We start from the raw sequence: 20,414 nt of genomic DNA, 5'->3' as shown, positions 1-20,414 counted from the left end.
TGTTCTCTTACCTGAACGTCTTTCTTCTTGTTGTTGTTGTTGTTGTTGTTGTGACACCTGATTTCCCTCTGGGGATCAATAGAGGTTCATCTGATCATAATTGAGCAAATAAAGAAATGCATTATTGTTCTTCTAGATTAACTCTCAGATTTCATTAAAAGTAGCCCCACAATGGCAAGCTGCGACATTAAAGTGATTATATTTAGCGTATTTATACTAAATATTAAAATAATTAGTTTAAAAAATAATATTTAGTGTATTTTTATCACATTCCCAGCCATTACCTCATCTTTTTGTTCTTTTATTCTCAGTATGCTGCTGAACAGAACTCCCCCATTTGCCCACTAGAGGGCAGTGTGCTACAAATAACCCTCGTCAATACCTCCACACTTTGATGTTATTACTCTTTTAACTCAACACACTTTTTAAACTTAACACATAACTACCTGAGAACATAATCGGGGCACAAATTCGCGTCACACAGATAGTTCAAGTAAGAGTGACCATGTTTTTAATATCTTAAATATCTGTGCAACATTGTTCACAATGTTACATCACTGCATGACCTGTACTGTTTCACAATATTTACAAAAATAATGCTGCTTACATCAAACCATTAAAAAAAAAGTCCAAACAATCTCAAAATAATGGACTCTGACAAACTATCCCTAGTCCATATTAATGCAAACAGAAGAAATCAACAAGAGCAACCAAGTGCACGTCATACTTCACGCAAGTCTATTTTTTTTGTAAAGTATATATTAGTGAGAAAATATATACTCGATTACAAGTCGACGAAATAAAAATACTGACAACGAACGGCCGGAGGAGGGAAATGAGATTTAAAGTAAAATAAAAATCACACTCGCACCTCAACACACAATCACAGGCGGGAAGAAGAATCAGATCATCTCCGACTGACGGATGCTTCGAACTCTTATAACACAAATAACATGAAACTGATCCGACAGATCCATAACACATGGGTTCCCAACACCGGGTTCCTGCATGTCATTGCACAAAAGACAGGTGAGTAGAGGGGGGGGGGGGGGGGGTGAACTTTACCGAAAGAGCGCACGTCTTCAGCCTCATTATAAAATACAGTGCAGCAGTGTGTACAGTCAGACACGGTGAACTCGTTCCTCGTTTAGGGTCTCAGGTACAAAACTCAAGCACATTTGTGGGATTCCTCGTTTTCTGGGGATATAAAAACCGAAAAGTCGTGTTTAAAAAGTCGTGTTTCCATGTTTTAGTGACGTCTTCACAATGTAGTGTACTATTTGGTTTTTACGGGCATCGTCGTCACAAACATCAGTAAAAGTTCTTTGCAATAAGTTCAAGTCGAGTTAGTTTGATCAAATGTCGTCTGTGTGTACAAAAGGTAAAGCTACGAATAAATTACTACTGACGGTTAGAGCTTCTGAGCATGCATGTCGAGGGAGAGCACAAGAGAAAAGGTGTTTCATCAGGTGGATCGTTGCCATCGATTGGTATATTGCACTTGATATTTCTGTTGTTTTGATCTAGAGGAGCAGCTGTGTGTGTGTGTGTGTGTGTGTGTTATAAGACTGATTTACTGTGTTAAAACTGCATTTAACCACCAACGTTAACGGCGTCTGACCCTTCAGATGTGCATATTCATAAATAGTATGGTCTATAACATTTTCTTCGTTTCACTAAGACGCATATGACACGATATGTAACAAAACCATCACAACGTGTGGACCGCGGTCCTCGTGACCTTTTGTAATGGACTGTTAAAAAAACAAAAACATACATATACACATATAAGGCTTGAGTTCTCAACTCTTGGTAGTATTATTGCCATCTAGCATATTTGTAAAGCTTAAAATAAATATGGAGTACTGTACATAAATAATTTACACGGAGAAGCAACACAAGGCCCCGAAATGAGAGAAAAGCTTCCACCGCTCTGGGAAACAGAGTTAGTGCTGAGACTCTAAAGCTATCGGTGACTATGAGGAACATACAAAAATAAAACCACTGTACAAACCACCACGAAATAAAACAACATTACGTAATGCGTCACTGCAGCCTGGGAGCTCTGGAGTTGAAGGAAAAATCCACCCAAAAACCCGTTTGGGGTGTGTTTGTGGTGCGTTCAGGGTCCTTGTGTTTTAATACAGGTGAAACACGGGGGTCACATTTCTAACAAGTTACATGCTTCAGTTTAATTTGATAGAAAAAGGAAATCTCCATATTTAAGAGGCTGAACAATTTTAAGCCACATTAGTATCAATAATTAATAGAATATTTAAATAATTATTGTTCTGTCAGTCAACTAATTGATGAGTTGACTCTAATAGAAACAAGTTACCATCAAGTGGTATTTATTATCATCGATTCACCTGCCGAATTCTATTATAGTCAATAAAATGACAAACTATGAGAAAGAAATACTAAATTCTCAATATAAAAAAAAAAGAAAAATGCCAAACACATCTAAATCGTCACGAATAAACATTATTACAAAACTCCAGGAATGCAAAGAACACAAAGGGACGCTTAACGTGTCGGAGTGGATTTTTCCTTCGAGAAACCGACCGGTGGCGGCGATGGCGTTCCTATCCGAGGGGCCGGGCGGCGTTCACCCCCCTGCTGGACATCGAATTATTTCTGCTGGTAAAGCCCCCCCCCCCATGATGAACACTGGTGTGAAGGGACTGTCATAATGGAGAACTCATATCCTCGTATCCTCGTTTCCTCATGCCTGCTCCCTTACGATCAAAACAAACACGTCTTACAGTTTTTATAAAAGCTTTCGGCTGAATTCTTATTTTTCCGGATACAACCGCACGAATAAAACCAAGACGTTGGTACACTTTGTTTTTGTACAATAAAAGATAAAATGTGCATTAGGTATGCTTGTACATGACATTGTACAATATTTACATACAATTCTGAATAGCATGAAATTTCAGGATTATCTATATACATATTGAAAATGTATCAGAAATATTTGGACTGTCTATTTTTCTTAAATATGTAGGTAATGCTTGTAGCTTTTTTTTGTTTTACTATCTTATACTAGAAAAAAATAGTTAATTCAGTGAGCAGTAGACAAATCGCAACCAAAGTTTTTCTCCGTTTCTTCAGCTTCCCTCCTCCCGCGGTCAGGGAGGCGGAGCCACGGGGAGGCGGAGCCACAGGAAGTCCACGTGTAGCACCTGAAGTCTCCGGAGGCCGCGAGGACGTCCCCCGATGTTATCTGGAGATCTTCCTCCTCTTGGGCTTGGGCAGCTTCCCCTGGCGGTCCCTCGACGGGATCTGGAGGCGGACACAAACGTTACGCTGGAAGGGAGGAGGAGGAGGAGGAGGAGGAGGAGGAGGAACAACTTGAGGAGGTGCAAAGACTCACGGTGCCCGACATCTTATCCAGCTCGCTCATGGCCTCGTGGATAGCAGCTTCCAGGTGGTTATTCAGTTTCCCCGGTCTGTGGAGAAGTCACATTCTACATTATTTACAGGTTGACGCCCACAAACACCAACAAATGAACCGCGTGGCGGCTCATTGGCTCAACCCGTTCCCCCGAGCAGCGATGACCAATCACAGCTCAGTGACTTCAAAAACAAAAAGCATGAATATAATCTTTAAAAACAAACGGAGCCTTTCGACGGTTAACAAAACATTCCTGTCTAAACGGGCATCTCGTTCATTAGATTCTCCGGCCTGCTCCGTATCTCTTTTGTTGTGTTTTTACTGCTCATCTTTCACCGTGTGTTTTACTTTCTTTAAGGTCAGTTCAGGACAGAAGGCACGTTCACAGCTTTATTGTTTCCCTGAAGCGGCTGCGCACCGGCTCACTTACTTCAGGCCTCTCTTGGCGGCTCGGTCCAGAGCCTCCAAGTCGTGAGTCAGCGTCTTCAGCTTCTCGGGCTCCACCTGGATGGAGACGGGACCAAAACAATGGTGGTGGTGGTGTGTTCCAGTCAGACAGTCAGCATTCAGAAATATAGAGTCGTTCGGTACGATGATCACAGGGTTTGGACGTTCTGATCTCACATTGGAAAATAATGTACGGCAACCCAAGATCCTTGAAGTTGCGGACCAGCGCCCGGCGGTGCTCACCTTGGCCTGCAGAGCGGCGCCGTGCACCGGCTCCTCCCCGGCCAGCTTGGCAGGCCACGGTGGGAAGCCCTTCAGCTGACCCCAGACCAGCTCTCCCATGTTGAAGGTCCTGGACCGGTAGTGCAGCAGGTCCGAGGAGGGCGAGTCCGGCTGCCGCAGGTCCTCCTCGCTGCTGAGGCTCTTGGTGTCCGAGGGGCTGGGCGCCATGCCGTTGAAGTGGCCGTTGTAGTGGCTGTAGTCCTTGGCCGTGGCCAGCGGCCCCTCCAGGCTGGTGGAGGAGCTGGGCGACTGGTCGTCCCCCGTCAGCTCTTGCCGCGGGGGGCCCAGCAGCTCCCCGTAGCCCCGCGGGTTGTAGTGGGCGGCGGCGCCGTTGACGTGGACGCAGCGCTCCACCGTCGGCTCCTTGTAGCTGGCGGTCCGGTGGCAGCTGTTGAAGCGGTAGCCGTCGTCGAGGAAGTTCTTATCGTGGGCCGGGCCGTGGTCGACGGGGCCCTCGGCGGGGCGGGGCGGCGTGGGGGCCAGGCTGGCCGGGCGCTCCACGCAGGGGCTGCTCCTCACCTGGGTGGAGCACTCCAGAAACTCCTCCCCTCCCCAGGCGCCGTTGTTGCCGTGAGCGTCGAAGCCCCCGCCGTGCGGCGCCTCCCCGTCCCACTGGCCCCGGGGGGTCCCGCGGCCGGGGGAACGGAAGTAGTCGTTGGCCTCGAGGCCGTCCGGAGTTCTCTTCCCTAGATCCGTGTTCTTGTGACCCCGCCCCCCCGGCGCCGCCTGCCTCGGCCTGGCCTGCTGCGGCGGCCCCTCCCCGTCCCGGTGCCGGTGAAGGGCGGCGCTGAGGTGGACCGGCTCCCCTATAGAAGCGGTGAAGGCACTCATGGCGCTGAGGGCGGGCGCCGGGCCGGCCTGCGTGGTCCCGCTCACGGTGGTTGTTATGGTTACGTGCACGCCCTTGCTCGCGGCGTCCACCACGGCTCTGTAGATGGCGTCCACGGACTCCGGGCCTCCGCCCGGGCCCCTGTCCCCGCCGGGCGGCCCCGCTGGGGGCCCGTCGCCTTGCGGCTGCTGCTCCTCCCTGAGCTGCGGGCGAGACAACATCCCCGGCTGCGGACGGACGGTAAACGGTTTATTCTCGGCGGACGTGAAACGCTCCAGACGGTTAAAGCGCAACTCGCCCTCACCTGGTAGTTCTGGTAGAGGCAGGCCATGTCTGCGTAGGGCGGGTTGACGGAGAAGTGCTGCTGCGCCTGGTAGGCGGGGTGGGAGGCCTGCTGCTGCTGGTACATCTGACCCACGCCGCTGTTGCCGTGCGGCTGCAGGACGGCCAGACCGCAGCCGAGGGACGACGGGCGACCTGCAAAACCATCGGGACGACGTTAAAGAAGCGGGACGCCACGGTTTACCTTCTCTCAACCCGGACAGCCACGCTTCTCACGACCTGCATCCAGCTTTTCCCACGGGACGATTATTCAATTATTTCCCCAGCTTGGCGTAATCGCACGTTACGCTCAAGTCGAGCAGACCCAGCAAACGATGAGCACCAACACACGCGTCTGCATTCAGGCTGCAGGAAACGACTGTCAAAATGAATTAAATATCCAGGAAAAACTAAAAAGCTACAACTTTTAGAATAAAATATAAAAAGTTGCACATTTACAATCTGTTGCTCTGACAGATGGACGCGCCGCACGGTCCAGACAAGTATAGTTCGCGATGCGTTCAAGGACAACAAAATCTATCAAGGCCACAGATGACTGAAGCCCAGCAGCAGCGCGACGCAGACAAAGGCGACGCACACAACGCCTCCCAGGCCCGGCGCCGCGCTGTGGCCGAGCGGCGGCTGCAGCAGCTGCTGCGATGCTACGTAGCTGAAGGGCAGCTGTGTGTGTGTGTGTGTGTGTGTGTGTGTGTGTGTGTGTGTTCTCCATTTTTTCCCTCTCTCCCCTCTTTTCTTTCTCGAGAGCCACGACTCGGCCAACCCCCTCCCCCCTTCTTCTTTTTTTTTTTTTAAAGTCCCCACATCCTCCGCTACCGCTATGATATAGTGACGGCTGTTGCCATGGGAACCGGGTGATGATTGGTGGCGCTGTCCACTGCCAGGAAGCTTGTTGGGGGAGTTGGGTAGGTGGATGAGGTGGGGAGGGGTTGTGGGATTGTGCTCTTCTGGGGGATGGGGTGGGGGTCAGCTGGGCGGCAGGAGGTCTGGGGGGGTTACAATGAACTTTAGTATTTGTTGATGGGGGCGTCTAGAGACAGATGGCTAGAGGCGACTGCTAAAAAGCCACTTTCAAAAAGCTTTCCATGCTCTTAAGACCCCAAACATGACATCCAGATTAGCCTCAAGTGAGGAGGAATCAGCGATCAGCGACTTCATTAAATCTGCTATTTGGTGACAAAATATTCTTTTATCCCGAGAGCCTGAGAGCTTATGTGCCGGACAGGGGAGGGACCGCTTTGAGGCTTTGAGGCTTTGAGTCATTTCACTGGATCTGTGACACCATCATTGATTTAGTTTTCCATTAGAAAAAACAAACAAACACTGATGAGTTCTGGCCCACTAGAGGAAAGAGTTTTCCCGGTTTAAGCTTAAACCGGTTTGATTTAATGCAAAACGGCGTTTGCCATTGAGGCACATTTTGGCAAGTTAAAAGGTAGCCAGCATAAGCAGCCGGCGCCACGGCGTTTAATCCAATGTGTATCGCAGAGTAGAGAGAAGCAATATGACAAAGTATATTGTTGTTTGTTCATAAACAGATGGAATAGAGCCACTGACGACTCATAGCCGGGCAAACCGGCTTAAAGGGGCATTACCACCACCCAGGGAACGTCTCAGGAGCAGCTGCTGACTCGTGTGCCTCTAGTGGTGAAGTTCTGTATAGCGGTCGAGTCTGACGTTTGGCTAAATTGGGCTTCACCCGACGAGTGGCACTGCATAGTAATATTTAGAGGACAGGGTCCCGCTCTACGGTTATGACAGGATGCACATTTCTTATTGTATTGTAAAAGGCGGATAAGTCGGAGCAGAAGACCGCAAACCCCAAAACTGATGATCAACATCTCGTCACGCTCGACCTCCACGAGACCACCTGAACTCAGTGGACTTGACACCTGGTGATGAGAACAGGTGGCCTGCAGCAAACCCGGTCGGTATCTCCATTACACGCCGTGCGAGGACGCACCGCGAATACAGAAACTCACCGTCCAGTCCCACAGCCGGCAGGGAGGAAAAAAAGACAGAGAGGAAAAAAAGATCTAGGTCTTTTCAGCTCTTTCAACCAACAAACACACACACACACAGTCATGCACACACAATCATTCGAACACACACACAGGCCTAAACCCTCATCAAAGGCTTCACTCCGGTCCCTATTCAGGGTCTATCGTTACTATAGCGACCGGCTAGCTGCGAGAAGCTCTTTTTTCGAGAGCCCTATCAGGGTCCCTTAAAAAGCGTGATCCAGATCCCATTTCCATCTTCTTACACCATTGACTGATGCGAGCATACAAATAAAACAAAGAGAAACACTGGCTGACTGACAATTATTCCGGCTCCCAAAAGATGAGGGGGCCTGCTCATTAGCTCGGAGATACTGGAGGAGCCCGACGGGCTCGGCTCGGGGCCTATCGCCTCAATCCTTTGGTTTTTGTTCACTCATAACCATAGAAACCACGTCTACCGCGAGCTTATCGCGAGGAGGAGCGGCGGACAGACAGGACATCAACCAGAGGGCGGTCGCTCTGGACTCTGGCCACTGACGTTATGAAAATGTCACCAAACTATTATTTTTAGGAAAAGTAGTGAGGATTATTCAAATGATTTCTTTGAGTGGCAATTCAGTGAGAAATCAATTTGGAACAATAGCAATTATTTTATCAATGAAATGCAAATGTCAGAAAATTGTCCTGTTTAGAAAAGAGACAATAAATAAAGTGAGTATGAATGCCTTAAAAATGAAATATGTAGCAGCAATGTATTGTGGGTAAAGACTTACAGACAGGGGAATAATAAAAAGTCTCACCCGAATCAGAGATGGTCTGTGGACAGCCTCCATCTCCACCTCCGTGTGACATCACCACCATGTTCGTCCGCCCCATACCGTGAAGGAGGTTCTGCTGTGCGGGGTGAGGGCCGGGATGGGACAGCGGCGGGGGGTTGGCGTGGGGGCCCACGGGTCCACCTCCCGGCCCCATCGGCCCACAGGTGCTCATGGAAGAGGCCTGCATCTGGGCTATGATGTCAGGGAACTGGCCTGGACGAGAGCCCAGATGGCCCCCGGAGGCGTCCATGTTCTGGCAGTGCTGCATGGCCTCCCCTGGACCCCGAAGCCGCTGCTGAGCTAGGAGGTTCTGCTGAGGGCCAGCGGGGACCACACCGGTGCTGTCGCTGTAGTGCAGCGGTGCAGATCCCTGAGGCCCCGGGCCGGGGCTCGGCCCTGGGCGGTGGTTGTGGGAGCTCATGGACTGGAGGAGCTGGGCCATGGAGGTGTTCGGGGTAAGGTTTCCGAGTCGGCCCACTTTCCGAAGCTGCTCGGTGGCACTGGGCCCCGCTATGTGGGGTCCCCCCATGCCTCGTTTGTTCAGCATGTTGTAGACCATGTTGTTGCTGTTGTCGTGGGTTACGGCGGCGCTGCCCGACGGCTGCTTGCGCTTGCGCATGGGGTCCCTCTGCTGCGCCAAGAGCTTTTCTCGCAGCGCCGCCCGACCGCTCTGGCCCTCCGGAGCGGTGAGCAGCATGGGGGAGTTTGGCGGGAGCATTGAGTTTAAAGTGCTGTGTCCCTCCATGCCTCGAGGGCCGCTCATAGAGCCAGGGTGTCCGCCGCCTCCTCCAGTACCTCCACCACCAACGCCACCACCACCACCACCCATGCCAGCAGGGCCGAGTTTGTTTTGATTTGCTAGCTGTGCTTTGGCTGCGGCTGACAAGAGACTGCTGGCCGGGAAGGAAGTGGCATTCTGTTGGTTGAGCATCTGGTTGAGGGGCATCCCCAGGAGTCCTGGGTGGCCCTTCTGGGAAGCGCAAGGGGTTGCCAGAGAAGAAGAGGACGAGGAGGAAGAAGTGGGCGAGTACAGGGGGTTGTGCTGCTGGGCGCCAATCGAGTTTCCCATGCCGGGCAGCATCTGGGAGTCTTTGTATTGGTGCTGCGGGTCAGTTTTGTTGGTGGAGGGGCTAGAGGGCATGGAAGGCCGAGGAGATCCTATGGCGGACCTGGGAGAGCGAGGAGGAACCTTCATGTTTCCACAAGGGGCCTGGTGCCCCGAGGGCATTGCAAAGTTCCCATGGTCAGAGGAGGTGGAGGATGACCGCGAACGATGAGGAGAGGCCTCAATTCTGCCAAGGAGAGGCCCCGCCATGTGGACAGGCGAAGTGACAGGGGAGGGGGACATGGAGGAAGCCGGACCACCTTGTTGAGTCCTTTGAACATGGCCGCCGTGCCCCATAGGCCCAGACTTCGCTGTGGGCAAAGGTAAGTTGCTTGGCAAGGGAACGATGACAGGAGGGGGTATGTTTACATTCATCATTTGTACCTGAGAGTGGATATTGGGCTGGAAGTTGGAGGGGTTTGGGCCGTTGGTGGGGGGCTGGCTGACTAGCTTGCTGGGGATGGGGTCCAGGATGCCTAAGGGGTCTTTTTCATAGGTCAACTGCCTTTTCTGAAGGGCACAGGATGTTGGTATGGATGGAGGAGGCGGTACGGGATGCACAGGAGGCTGTGTTTTATGGTGAAATGCTGTGCGAGACATATCCAGACCAGGGGGGAAGCTCCCCCGAGGCATGTTCATGACGGGGCTTTTGGCAGTGGCCGTAGGGGAGAGGGGCGTGCTAGTCCTCCCTGTCATGGCGCAAGATGGCTGGCCCGCGGGGGAGCCATGGAGCATCAAACTGTGTGGGGAGAGAGGCGTCCTAGTGTTCCCATGGATGGAGGCGGAGCCGGGACTACCAGCTCCTGGAAACCCACGAGGATTGGTCCTTGGAAAGCAATCAGGGCTGCCCAGAGTGTCTGCACTGGGAGACTGGGAGCCATCTCCATACAGCGGAGCACTGGAAGGAGGTGGGCTCAGCATGCCTCCGTACCCAACCCGGTAAGGGGATTTGGGTCTTGGCTCCCCACTGCTCAACCTATGCGTCCTGGGGTATCCCGCGTAGAGGTCAAGCTGCTGGGCTCCACCCATCTCCTGGGGTGCATACAACCTCTGCTGCTGGTGTCCAGCTGCCATCATCATCTTGAAAGGATTCTTGCAGTCTGGGCCGACGGCGTTGGGCGGGCCGTCGTGGGGTTTAGTCCTTATTGCTCGTTGAGACGTGGAATGCGCAACGACCACAGACGATGTACCTTGAGGCCAAACAAAGCACATTTAAGTTAAATCCAGCACCTCGGAGAACGGCAGGGCAGGAAAGTGATCGTTATGGGTTATCTTCAAACAGGAAAAATAGATTTTCAAGTTCAACGCCTGGATTTACTCGTACCTCCCCTTGGGTGCGCCCCCATGCTCCTGTGCAACGTGGCCACCGCCAGAAGCTTCCGCTTGTGGATGCAGAGTTTGGTGACGTCGTCGTCTGCCTTCACATCCGCCGCTGTCCTCTGCTTCACGGCGGCCCCGGGGTCGAAGTTAAACACCTGGAGAAAAGGATTGGTGGTTAAACAGATATCAGTTCACAGAAACCCACTTTTGGTCACGCTCGTCTTGACTTTAGGTTTCATTGGTGCGGGAGAACATAATGAAACATCGCATGTATAATGAGATGAGGGGGAATCCTTTAAATTAGAAGTCTTGTGGATATTTTTTAATGGGATTTGTACTTGGGAGAGGAAGGAGAAGCAAGAAACAAGAAAGACCGGGGAAGGTTAAAGTGATTACGCTCCAATTTTCTATAGATCTTCAAAATCCATGCAGACAGATGGATATAGTTGGATTAAAGCCAAAGAGAGATGGTAGTACTGTGTTATTGTCTGGCTTTGGTGAGTCCAAATTAACCCTTTGAAAACCAAAAGTCACACTGTGACACGACTAACGACCTGATTGAGGCAGCGGTAGAACACATGAGAAGTTTACCTGTTTTTGTCAATGGAGTCTTGTTGCTTTGGCCAACCACCAATTACTTCAAGCACATCCTCACTTTAAAAAAATCTATTTTTAACAGAGCAGAATTTGAATAATCACAGAGGTGATCCACATTTATCGATGGTCAAGAATCGAAGAGAATCTACATTTTTGTGTTTCTTCTTTTTTCCGTTGACAGAAGAGAATTTAAGATGAACCATGTTTGTGGTTCCAGGGGGTTATTCTCTGCTATATTAAAACATGAATAATAGAGCAGATCAGCCAATGTTTTCACAGACGAGACAACATCAGCCACAACACCACAACGGCCCGATCCAACACACGTGGCCTCGGGTACAAAATGAGCTTCCGGAAGGATAATCGTTTGGCTAATCCCGTGTAATGTGAAACAGAGAGCGGCTCACGACGCCCCGACACCTGCAGCACGGACCCTCCCGTCTGGGGTGGAATGGGAGTACAGAAATGGATTTTGCTGCAGCGCTGGTTTGGAAGCTCTGGACATTTTTATACTCCTTTCCGCCGTAAAAACAGACCACTATGGGAATGAACTGAAACCGACATTAATCCAAACGCTTAATAAACGCTCATTAAACGATGGCCAGGAGCGACTTTATTAATCCAGCAACGCAACTTTATGTTGGAATGACAACATTTAAGAAGCCATAAAATCCCGTCTTGATTGCCGTGTTTTAAATGAATCAGGAGAAATGCATTACCTTGTGGAGGATGAGAGGGCACTCCAGGCCGCATTTGCAGGTTCCATCTGTCAGCAGGTAGATTTTCACCTGCTCCAAGCTGGACAGCACCGAGCCGCTGGGACTGCACACAGAAAACAACAACCGCGTTGGATGGGAGTCTGAGGACAGCTGGTAATACTCCATCGCTCATACTCAATGTTGCATCGCTTAAATAGGATTTTAGAATATCATTTAACAAGTGTAGACCGACGGTCTTTTGGAATTTAACATTTTATATGCGGAAACATTACAAGCACAATGTTATTCGTGCCTCAGAAGACGAAGAGAAAGCGCGGCCCATTGAACCGCTGCACTGAGGTGTGGAGCAGCTCCTGCAGGTTGAACAGCAACCAACAAATCAAACTGTAAACCCTCCCACACCACAGAGGACAGTGAACGTATCATACCGTCTGTCCACCACGGGGTCAGGAGCCTTTAGCCCCTCCCCCCTGACACCAGAAACATTGACTCAATCTTAGTATTCAAAACCCACCTCAAAACTCACCTTTGAGGCCGGCCTCTGCCTGACGTGTTCCCCTCCTGGTTGCTCTGCTGCAGACGCTTCTGCTTTTGAACTGTTCTGCTTTTTTAACTGTGTCCATCCTTTGAACTGTTTTTAATGTGTTGTACGGCGACCTTGAGTGCCTTGAAAGGCGCCGTATAAAATAAATGTATTATTATTATGTTGAATAAAAAGTCCAAGCTCATTATCAATATATCAGCCGAGCACTACCTCGGGAAGTTTTGTGGTTAAAAAACTTGAAGTATCATCCAGGGAGCCGTTTCAAATGAAAGAAGAACAGTGAGCGCTGTTGGTCGATCGCATCAAACACAAACGATGAGAAGTTGACATGAAAACGGACTAAATCCTCAGCTGCTGTGAACACATCTACTGGGAGGGTCTACAGTGAAGCAAACGCACACTTTAAATGTAAAAGAACATGAGCGAGTGTGCGGTGACAGTATCAGGCCACGGTCACAGAAGTACACAGGATTCTTTCCAACACCCAAAATAAACCCGACACCAGCCAACTGCTTCAGTTCACTGTGGCTGGTGAACACCGCCAACTTCCAGTCTGCAGAACACGATCACTGGTGAAGGATCCAGACCGTTAGTCAAAGTGGATTTTCATGAGCGATTGTCTGGTTCCTTGAAGGCGGCGTCGGGGAATTTGCTTGTCGCAATCAAAATTGACCAGAATTTGCAAAAATGTGGGCTGCAGTTCATTTGAGTAGAGGGATTTTTTACAGCTACTGGATGCCAAATACGTTGGGGATATACGGGGGAATAACCATACACACAAAACACCTCGTGACCTTCGCATTGACAATGTGGAAGGTTATGTTTTGATCGCCGTGTATTTATGTATTTATTTGTGTGCGTGTTACTCGCATAACTCAAAAAGTATTAAACCGAATGGCATGAAATTTGGTGGGATGATTTGTTATTATCCGGGGACCACTTGGTTAGATTTTGGGATCGATCCGGTCAAAGGTCAAGGTCATGAAAAGGTCAACAGCTTCTTTTTACCAAAGCGCGGTCAATTTATATCCAATTGGCATGCAACTAATGCCAAAATGTTCATAATTCAATGCCCAATAGTGTGATATGCGAAGGTATGCGCTCCACCGAGTGCCCGCTCTAGTTTATGTTAATCTATTACCTGATGTACACGACCCCGCCGCGGTGCTCCGGCTTGCGCTGCCAGCCGATGGGCACCTGGACGGGGTAGTAGGCCTGCCTCTCATCCCCCGCCTCATAGTCCTTTCCGCCATTCATTGCTCCGCTGCTTTTACGCTCGACGCCTCAGAGGAACGGATATCAGACATCAACCGGCGTCTCCGCGGCGCTCGTCATGCTCGTCTTCCAGAGGCGCGGTGGAGGAGGCGGCGGGCGCGGGTAGAGCTCTCGACGTCGGGCTCTCAGGTGGAGCCGATGGGCGGGCAGGGTGAGGCGAGCTCACGGCAGACCCGACCTACCCGGTCAGCTGCTTCATGGCCACGGAGCTCAACGGAGCGTGGACTTCCATTACTGCAGCTCGTCTTTCGGAGCCATCCGACGACGTGGGGACCGGGAGCGCCTTCGCCTTCACGGGGAAGTCTTTTGTGGTTGTTCTTTCAGCATTTGCTTTCTGCCGCCCAGGATACTGTGCCTCAGTGGAGCGTGTTCAACATCTCGGTTCCCAAACGCAGTCGGGTCGTGGTATTCCCATGGTTCCTGTGAGAAGAGGAACGCACAACAATTAATGGCCGTCCGTTTGCGTTGCATGAGTAAGTTCATCGTTACCTTCGCATTGAAAATGCGGAAGGTTATGTTTTGATGGCCGTGTATTTATTTATTTATGTATTTATTTGTATGCGTGTTACTCGCATAACTCAAAAAGTATTAAATCGAATCGCATGACATTTGGTGGGATGATTGGTTATTATCCGGGGACCATTTGATTAGATTTTGGGATTGATCGGGTCAAAGGTCAAGGTCATGAAAAGGTCAAAATCTTCTTACCATAGCGCGGTCAATTTTATCCAATTGGCATGCAACTAATGCCAAAATGTTCATAATTCAATGCCCAATCTTGTGATATGCGAAGGTATGCGCTCTACCGAGTGCCCGTTCTAGTTTAATCTGCTCTGGGAATGGAAGACATGAATTACATTTTTGACACCAGTCTTTTTATCTCACCAACTATTTCCTGTTGTCCGATAGACAATCCCTTCATTATCATAATCATTACTTTGAACATGAACACAGTATTTCCACTGTTTACCTCGCCACCGTAGCAGCGACAGATGAAATAATTGCAGTCGTGTTGACGTTCCACTGTCATACAATTACGCGTGAGAGTATTACGAACCGCTGTACAGTTGTTTGGGGTCTTGAGACTCACACTGAATCATGATTCACGTCAGAGCAGCGCCTGAAGTAACACTGTGGACTGATTTCAGTCTGAAAGCTTGCTTGGGAATCCCTGTTTGATGCTCCCACAGTCGACGGTTTTAAAATAAACTAAAAGACGGCGAGCAGGCCGTTAAGACGAGCTCAGGTTATCTCTGCAGACGCCAATAAAATCTTCTCCATCTCATTGTAAAGTATCGCAAGTTTAAAATGACGCTGCTAAACAATGTAGACGTTAAAGTTGTGTCCGTAAAAATATGAAAGTGGCTATAGAACAAAAATAAATAAAGAATGTGTTTTTAGAGAGCATCATTGCCTCTCTCTGGTTTAAATGAGGCTTAACTGCGCGTTGGTGATGGCGCTCGGTGCAAAGCCTGCTCTCAGCCGCCGGTGCTGCTGACTCATAACTGAACCCGGTGACACCAGAGGAGGAGCGAGGGGCGAGGAGGGCGGCGCTGCCCGTGGTCACGGTGGAAAGGAGGCAGCGGCTCGACGTGTGCCGTTCGTCTGGATAGACGCAGCGCCTCATCATCCCAGCAGAGCGTCCTATCAGAGGCCGCCGCAGCGCCACAGCCTCATCCGTGTTTACGGTCACAGGGAGATCAGCATTTATAGTCTTGTGTTCATATCGGAGGAAGAAACTCATTATTTTTTTTTCAACAAGTGCAGAGTTGATGCTTGAGGACGTCTCTCGGCCGGGACACGTTCAACCTCCATTTTCTGGGTTTTCGTTTGGTATTTGGGCTTTTTTTTGTTTGCTCGAATTACAGACGGACGGATTCAAACCAGACATTTTGATGAGAAAAGACACAGCCAGACGTTTTCATCTGAACCTTTGGAAAGCAACACCGTTTAAATCTGTCACCTTGCTAATGTGAAAGCACTAAATTAAATCTCAGCTCTCACCATTCCCCTGCCCATCGCTCCCCTCCATCTCCTGAATCTCAAGAACTACAATGTCCAAATTACATACGCTACCTTCTAATCTGAAACCTTTTATTCAGGTGGATCTTTTTTAAGACTGTGTTTTTGGCCGTTACACATTTATTGTTCACGGCAACAAGAAAGAGACAGTCAGGCATGGAGGAACAGAGAAGTGGTTGAACTCAGGGCAATATTTTTAATATTTTTATATTTAATTTAATTTTACACTGCAGTCATTAGTATTGTATTGTGTATGCATATATGTTGTATATATACATATATATTTTATATTTTACTTTGTATACTTCTTGTATACATCTATATCTTTCACTTGTATACATCTATATCTTTCATCCCTGTTTTTTATATTATATATATATTTTATTTTCGTGATTTTACGACAAATTTCCCCTTGGGGATTAATAAAGTATATATATATATATATATATATATATATTACAGGCACACTATAGGCTAAAAAGAACAACGCCTGAATTCCATTATCACTGCACTGGAAAAATCTATTGTTTAACTGTAACCGGCAACTAAAAAATGCCCCTTAAGAGGTGGAAATTTGGTGTTGCGGTCACATATTATTGAGATTTTGTGTGTGTGTGTGTGTGTGTGTGTCTGACGTAGCCCCGATGGAGCCTGCGTACACACCTGCCCAATTGTAATCTGGATACAAAACATGAAATGTCATGCAAATTGTGTAAAAACTGGTGAATGCAAAATAGTTTTCACGATGACCAGTTGCAATGGAGCCTGCAATATCTGAAGCTTCATTTGGACGGTCTTCACCTGTGTAATGTACTCTGCATGGTACTAAACACTTCACACTGCAGCTTTTCAAACGACACAGTGCAGGAACAGTACATCTAAACTACGGCTTCGTAATTAAGTTTAGAAGTTTAAGGACGAGGATGAAGACAGGCAGCCCAACGTCGCTGCAGTAGCACCGATGTCTGCGAGTATCAAACGTGATGTGGCACCTGGGAAGGTAGAACGCAATCTTCGAAGACGCAGTATTATTGGGAACATGTTTTGAGGAAAGTTTTGGCTTCCAAAAAGATTAATGCAGAAAAAAAGAGATAAATATACAGCCACTGGAGACTTACAGCAATGCAGTCTCAGAAATGTTTGAAATAAGAAATGGCATCAAAATGACAAGTGGAGCTGCAGCCAAAGGATCTTGAGTAACTGGATTTGCAGTCCATTAAGGATGGCAGCTTAAGTAAATTAAAATGTTCTCTCTCAATGTCCAAATGTTGAAGAATATGATCAGACAAAGTGGCCGGTGTGCATCTCATTACACGGTCAGGAGGCAGCCTTCTTTCTCTCGCGTCCCGGTTGCATTAAAGTTGTTTTTTTGACGTGAAGCGTGTTATTTACAGAGAAATAAATGCATCCTATATATTTATTGTTGCGATCAAGGGAGCTTGAGGCCTGGAATTTAATTTGCCAGTCACAAAAGGTCTTTCCGAACGTCTAATTGTCTCGAACTCGTCCCGACCGCGTCACCAAAACAAACGTTTTATCTACAGCAGCTGCTAAACTCATGTGAGCTCTTTTAAACGATGACTGTAGAAGAACCTCAAGAAACTTTCGCAGCATTTGGATTGCAGGATTATAGTAACACCTAGACTGCCAAATAAATAAAGCTATTTAGAAACAATAACAGTGAGGGAAGCCTTTTTCACACATGTAATATCATGGGAGCATAATCTCAGTTTAGTGCAATCTTAAAAAGACGTCCCAAGAAATATGTTAACCCTGAATCTGCTGAGCAGCCGTCCTGTTATATTGTGATTTATTAAGGTCTGGATTATTTGAAAAACTATGTACATTATACAGATAAAGACGGTGTTTTGTTACGGCTAACAACTAGAATTCATCCCATTTATCTGTTGGACCAGACCAGGAAAGAACATTTTAATTGCAGCAGGTATTATTCATAATTTTAAGACATTGTTTGGAAGGATTATCACGTAGCATATTACCATTATAAGGTTGACAGGGGGTAGGTTTTCATCCCAGATGTCCCGGACCACCTATAAGCATGAATTCATGGAGCATTTATACCTATCCGCTTGATCAGACATCTAAACAAATACATTTAGTGTCATATGTTGTGAAATAAAGCAAGAGCAGGGGACAGGTAGCAATGCAAGTTACCTGCACCAAGCATGCAGTTTGTGGAGTGTAACCCTGCATGTCCTCCTCTCCGCTCCATGATTAAACCTTAAAACTCGCTGCAAACCCCCCATGGAGTTGGGGAAGAACATGACAACCGCTTGTGTACATTACCAAAGCAACCACAGTTGCCCAAACCCTGAGCTAACAGCCAATTAGCTCGGCGACCGTCGGCTAGACTCGAGACCAACCGTCGTTTTATTAACCGTTACTAGCCGTTAAACGTTGCCTGCTACGTCACGCGCCTGCGGGCCTACGCGTTGGAAAGTGACCGTGTTAACGTTTTTATTTGTGGGGGGGTTATGGATTCGTGACAGCGGTTTGAAACCGGACTGACCAACCGTCAGCTGTCCAGCCGTTGGTTAGCACAGCTAGCTTGTTGTAAGGGAAAACGAATTACGGAGGGCGAGCGAATAACGGCTCCCCGGCTAACTGGCGTGATCGTAAGCGACGTCGCGCGCATCACAGACCAGATTTAAAATGTGTAAAAGTAAAAAAAATTTTTTTTAAAATTTTAATAAAAGCAGCCGGGCCCGCGTTTTAGGTTCCGAGCCGGGGCAAGGCCAGGGCACGGGCCGAGTTAGCACAGGTTAGCTTCGGTTAGCTTAGCGCGCGAAGCTAACAGCCGTGCTAACCCGTTGCGTTTGCAGAGAGAGAGAGCGAAGAAGAAGAAGAAGAAGAAGCAGCAGCAGCAGCAGCAGAAGAAGAAGAAGAAGAAGAGACGTTCTAACGTATCTGTCTGCGTCAAAATCAAACCGTAAACAGTCAATTTCTTACCCGGGCATCACGGCAAATGCACGGGAGCTGCGGCTCGTTCCTGACCTTTATAAAGAATAAGAATAAGAAGCCTACCCATTAGCCCTCTGCCTCTGCTGGCTCTCCTACACTGGGATATTGGAAATGATGGAGAGCCGCACTGCGCATGCGCGGCGGGATCACCCAGCAGATGGGAGAGGTGATGCACGTTAGACCCCCAGAGCACAGATGCATAAGCCCTCCATGGCACACAAAAAGAAGAAGAAAGAAATAGGGAATACAATTATGACATTAATGAGGAACAACTGCATGTGTGGGCGGGATGACTTACACAGAGAGGTGGTGTTCAGTCATGGTTCTGAGGCCCTCCTGGGGCAAAATTAAAGAACAGATCATGTTGTTTAACTTTATTTGACTATAGTCTGACTTTTATTATCAGGTTGCGCCCTTCTTATAATAAGCGGATCCACTAATATTGCGTTTGATAGACAAATAATTAAGATAAGATAATCCTTTATCAACAAGTATTATAAATAAGCAAAACAACAGTACAAAACAGTAATAAAACAACAGTAAATAATCCACAATAACTACAATATTATATATTATATATAAATATGTAATGATCGATGATGAAAAGTTACAGATATATACAACTGAATATTATTTCTGGCAGATTGAAAAGGATCGGTGAAGAAGGACATTTCAAATGAATACTGATATTACATTCATATTAATAAATACATTGTTTGATAATTTGGCAGCTGGTAGAATTATTGAATAAAAGATAACAGTAAGAAACGCTCATAAGGCACGTTGCAGTGTGATCTTTTGAAGTGTATGACAACATGAAACATTTGGCTCTGAAGCAAAAACTGATGCCCAGAAAAATAACTTCCCCGAATAAATAAAGGTCACAGGAGCTCAGAAAGGGAGAAGTTCAGTCTTCTGAAGTGAAAAGGAGATGCAGCTCAGGGTGCAAGTTGAATTGTGTCTGAAGGTCAAACCTGAGGAGACGTTAAATTAATTCAGTGTGTGGCTGCTGTAAAAAGGAGCACTTCATGTATTTTTAAGGGAAAACACGGGGCTGAATATGTGAGCAGAGTCGTACTTTAGAATAATGTGACAGGCTCAATGTGAGCCGAGACCATTTGTGAGATATCTGGTGGTTTATTGGGCTTTTTATTATTACCAGTCAACCAAAAGCCACAGGAAACGGTACACTTTTTACATTACATTTAAATTCACATGTCGGGGCTATCTGTGTCATCTTTTATAAAATACCTATAAGCTTCATTTCAACTCAAAATATCAGCAGAAGTACACAAATATTTTCTAAGAGTTACATTTCTTGAATCCCGACTAGTGCATGAATTAAAAATTAATGAAAGGTTGGATATATCGACTGAAAGTCAACATTAAAAGAGTCTCTCGTGTAGCATTTTAATTATAAGCCTGTGTGCTATTGAAAATGCTGAAATGCTTAAAGATACGATAATTTCAAAGATATTTTAGAGACAAATACAATTTTATTATTCACTGTTAAAAAATGTCAAACACCAGCTTCTGACGAAGGCTGTGGGGTGAAAGCTCAGGAGAATGACTTAAAGCAAACCTTGGGTCAAGTTATTTCAGTTTTGTCCCCAGTTTCTTTTTACATTAAAACGTATAGAAATATATTGTGAAATTATCATTTACAGTCAACATCTTAAACACACTTTATTTAACAGCTTTACTATTTATTTATATTAATAGTAAAAGCAGT

General features: G+C 47.5%; 1 protein-coding gene across 3 annotated transcripts; it reads right to left on the bottom strand.

Annotated features, from left to right (window-relative positions):
• Positions 1-488: 488 nt before the first annotated feature.
• LOC130204617 (methyl-CpG-binding domain protein 5-like) lies at positions 489-18,731 on the bottom strand. Of its 3 annotated transcripts, none has more exons than XM_056431454.1 (10): positions 18,671-18,731; positions 13,545-14,098; positions 11,860-11,962; positions 10,548-10,698; positions 8,101-10,413; positions 5,263-5,435; positions 4,091-5,185; positions 3,831-3,904; positions 3,380-3,455; positions 489-3,288 (listed from the first exon to the last, which is right to left on the bottom strand). In XM_056431454.1, exons 2-10 carry the CDS (start codon positions 13,658-13,660, stop codon positions 3,226-3,228), a joined length of 4,164 nt encoding a protein of 1,387 aa, XP_056287429.1. In that variant the 5' UTR covers positions 13,661-14,098; positions 18,671-18,731; the 3' UTR covers positions 489-3,225. The 3 variants fall into 3 exon arrangements, with proteins under 3 accessions (XP_056287429.1, XP_056287431.1, XP_056287430.1); XM_056431456.1 differs by lacking the exon at positions 18,671-18,731 and adding an exon at positions 17,701-17,743; XM_056431455.1 differs by lacking the exon at positions 18,671-18,731 and having other exon boundaries at positions 13,545-14,147.
• Between the last annotated feature and the right edge of the window lie 1,683 nt (positions 18,732-20,414).

Source organism: Pseudoliparis swirei, chromosome 14, assembly GCF_029220125.1.
Source record: "Pseudoliparis swirei isolate HS2019 ecotype Mariana Trench chromosome 14, NWPU_hadal_v1, whole genome shotgun sequence".
NCBI classification, from domain to species: Eukaryota; Metazoa; Chordata; class Actinopteri; order Perciformes; family Liparidae; genus Pseudoliparis; species Pseudoliparis swirei.
Note: the sequence above shows the minus strand (reverse complement) of the source record. Positions and strands in the feature narration are given on the sequence as shown.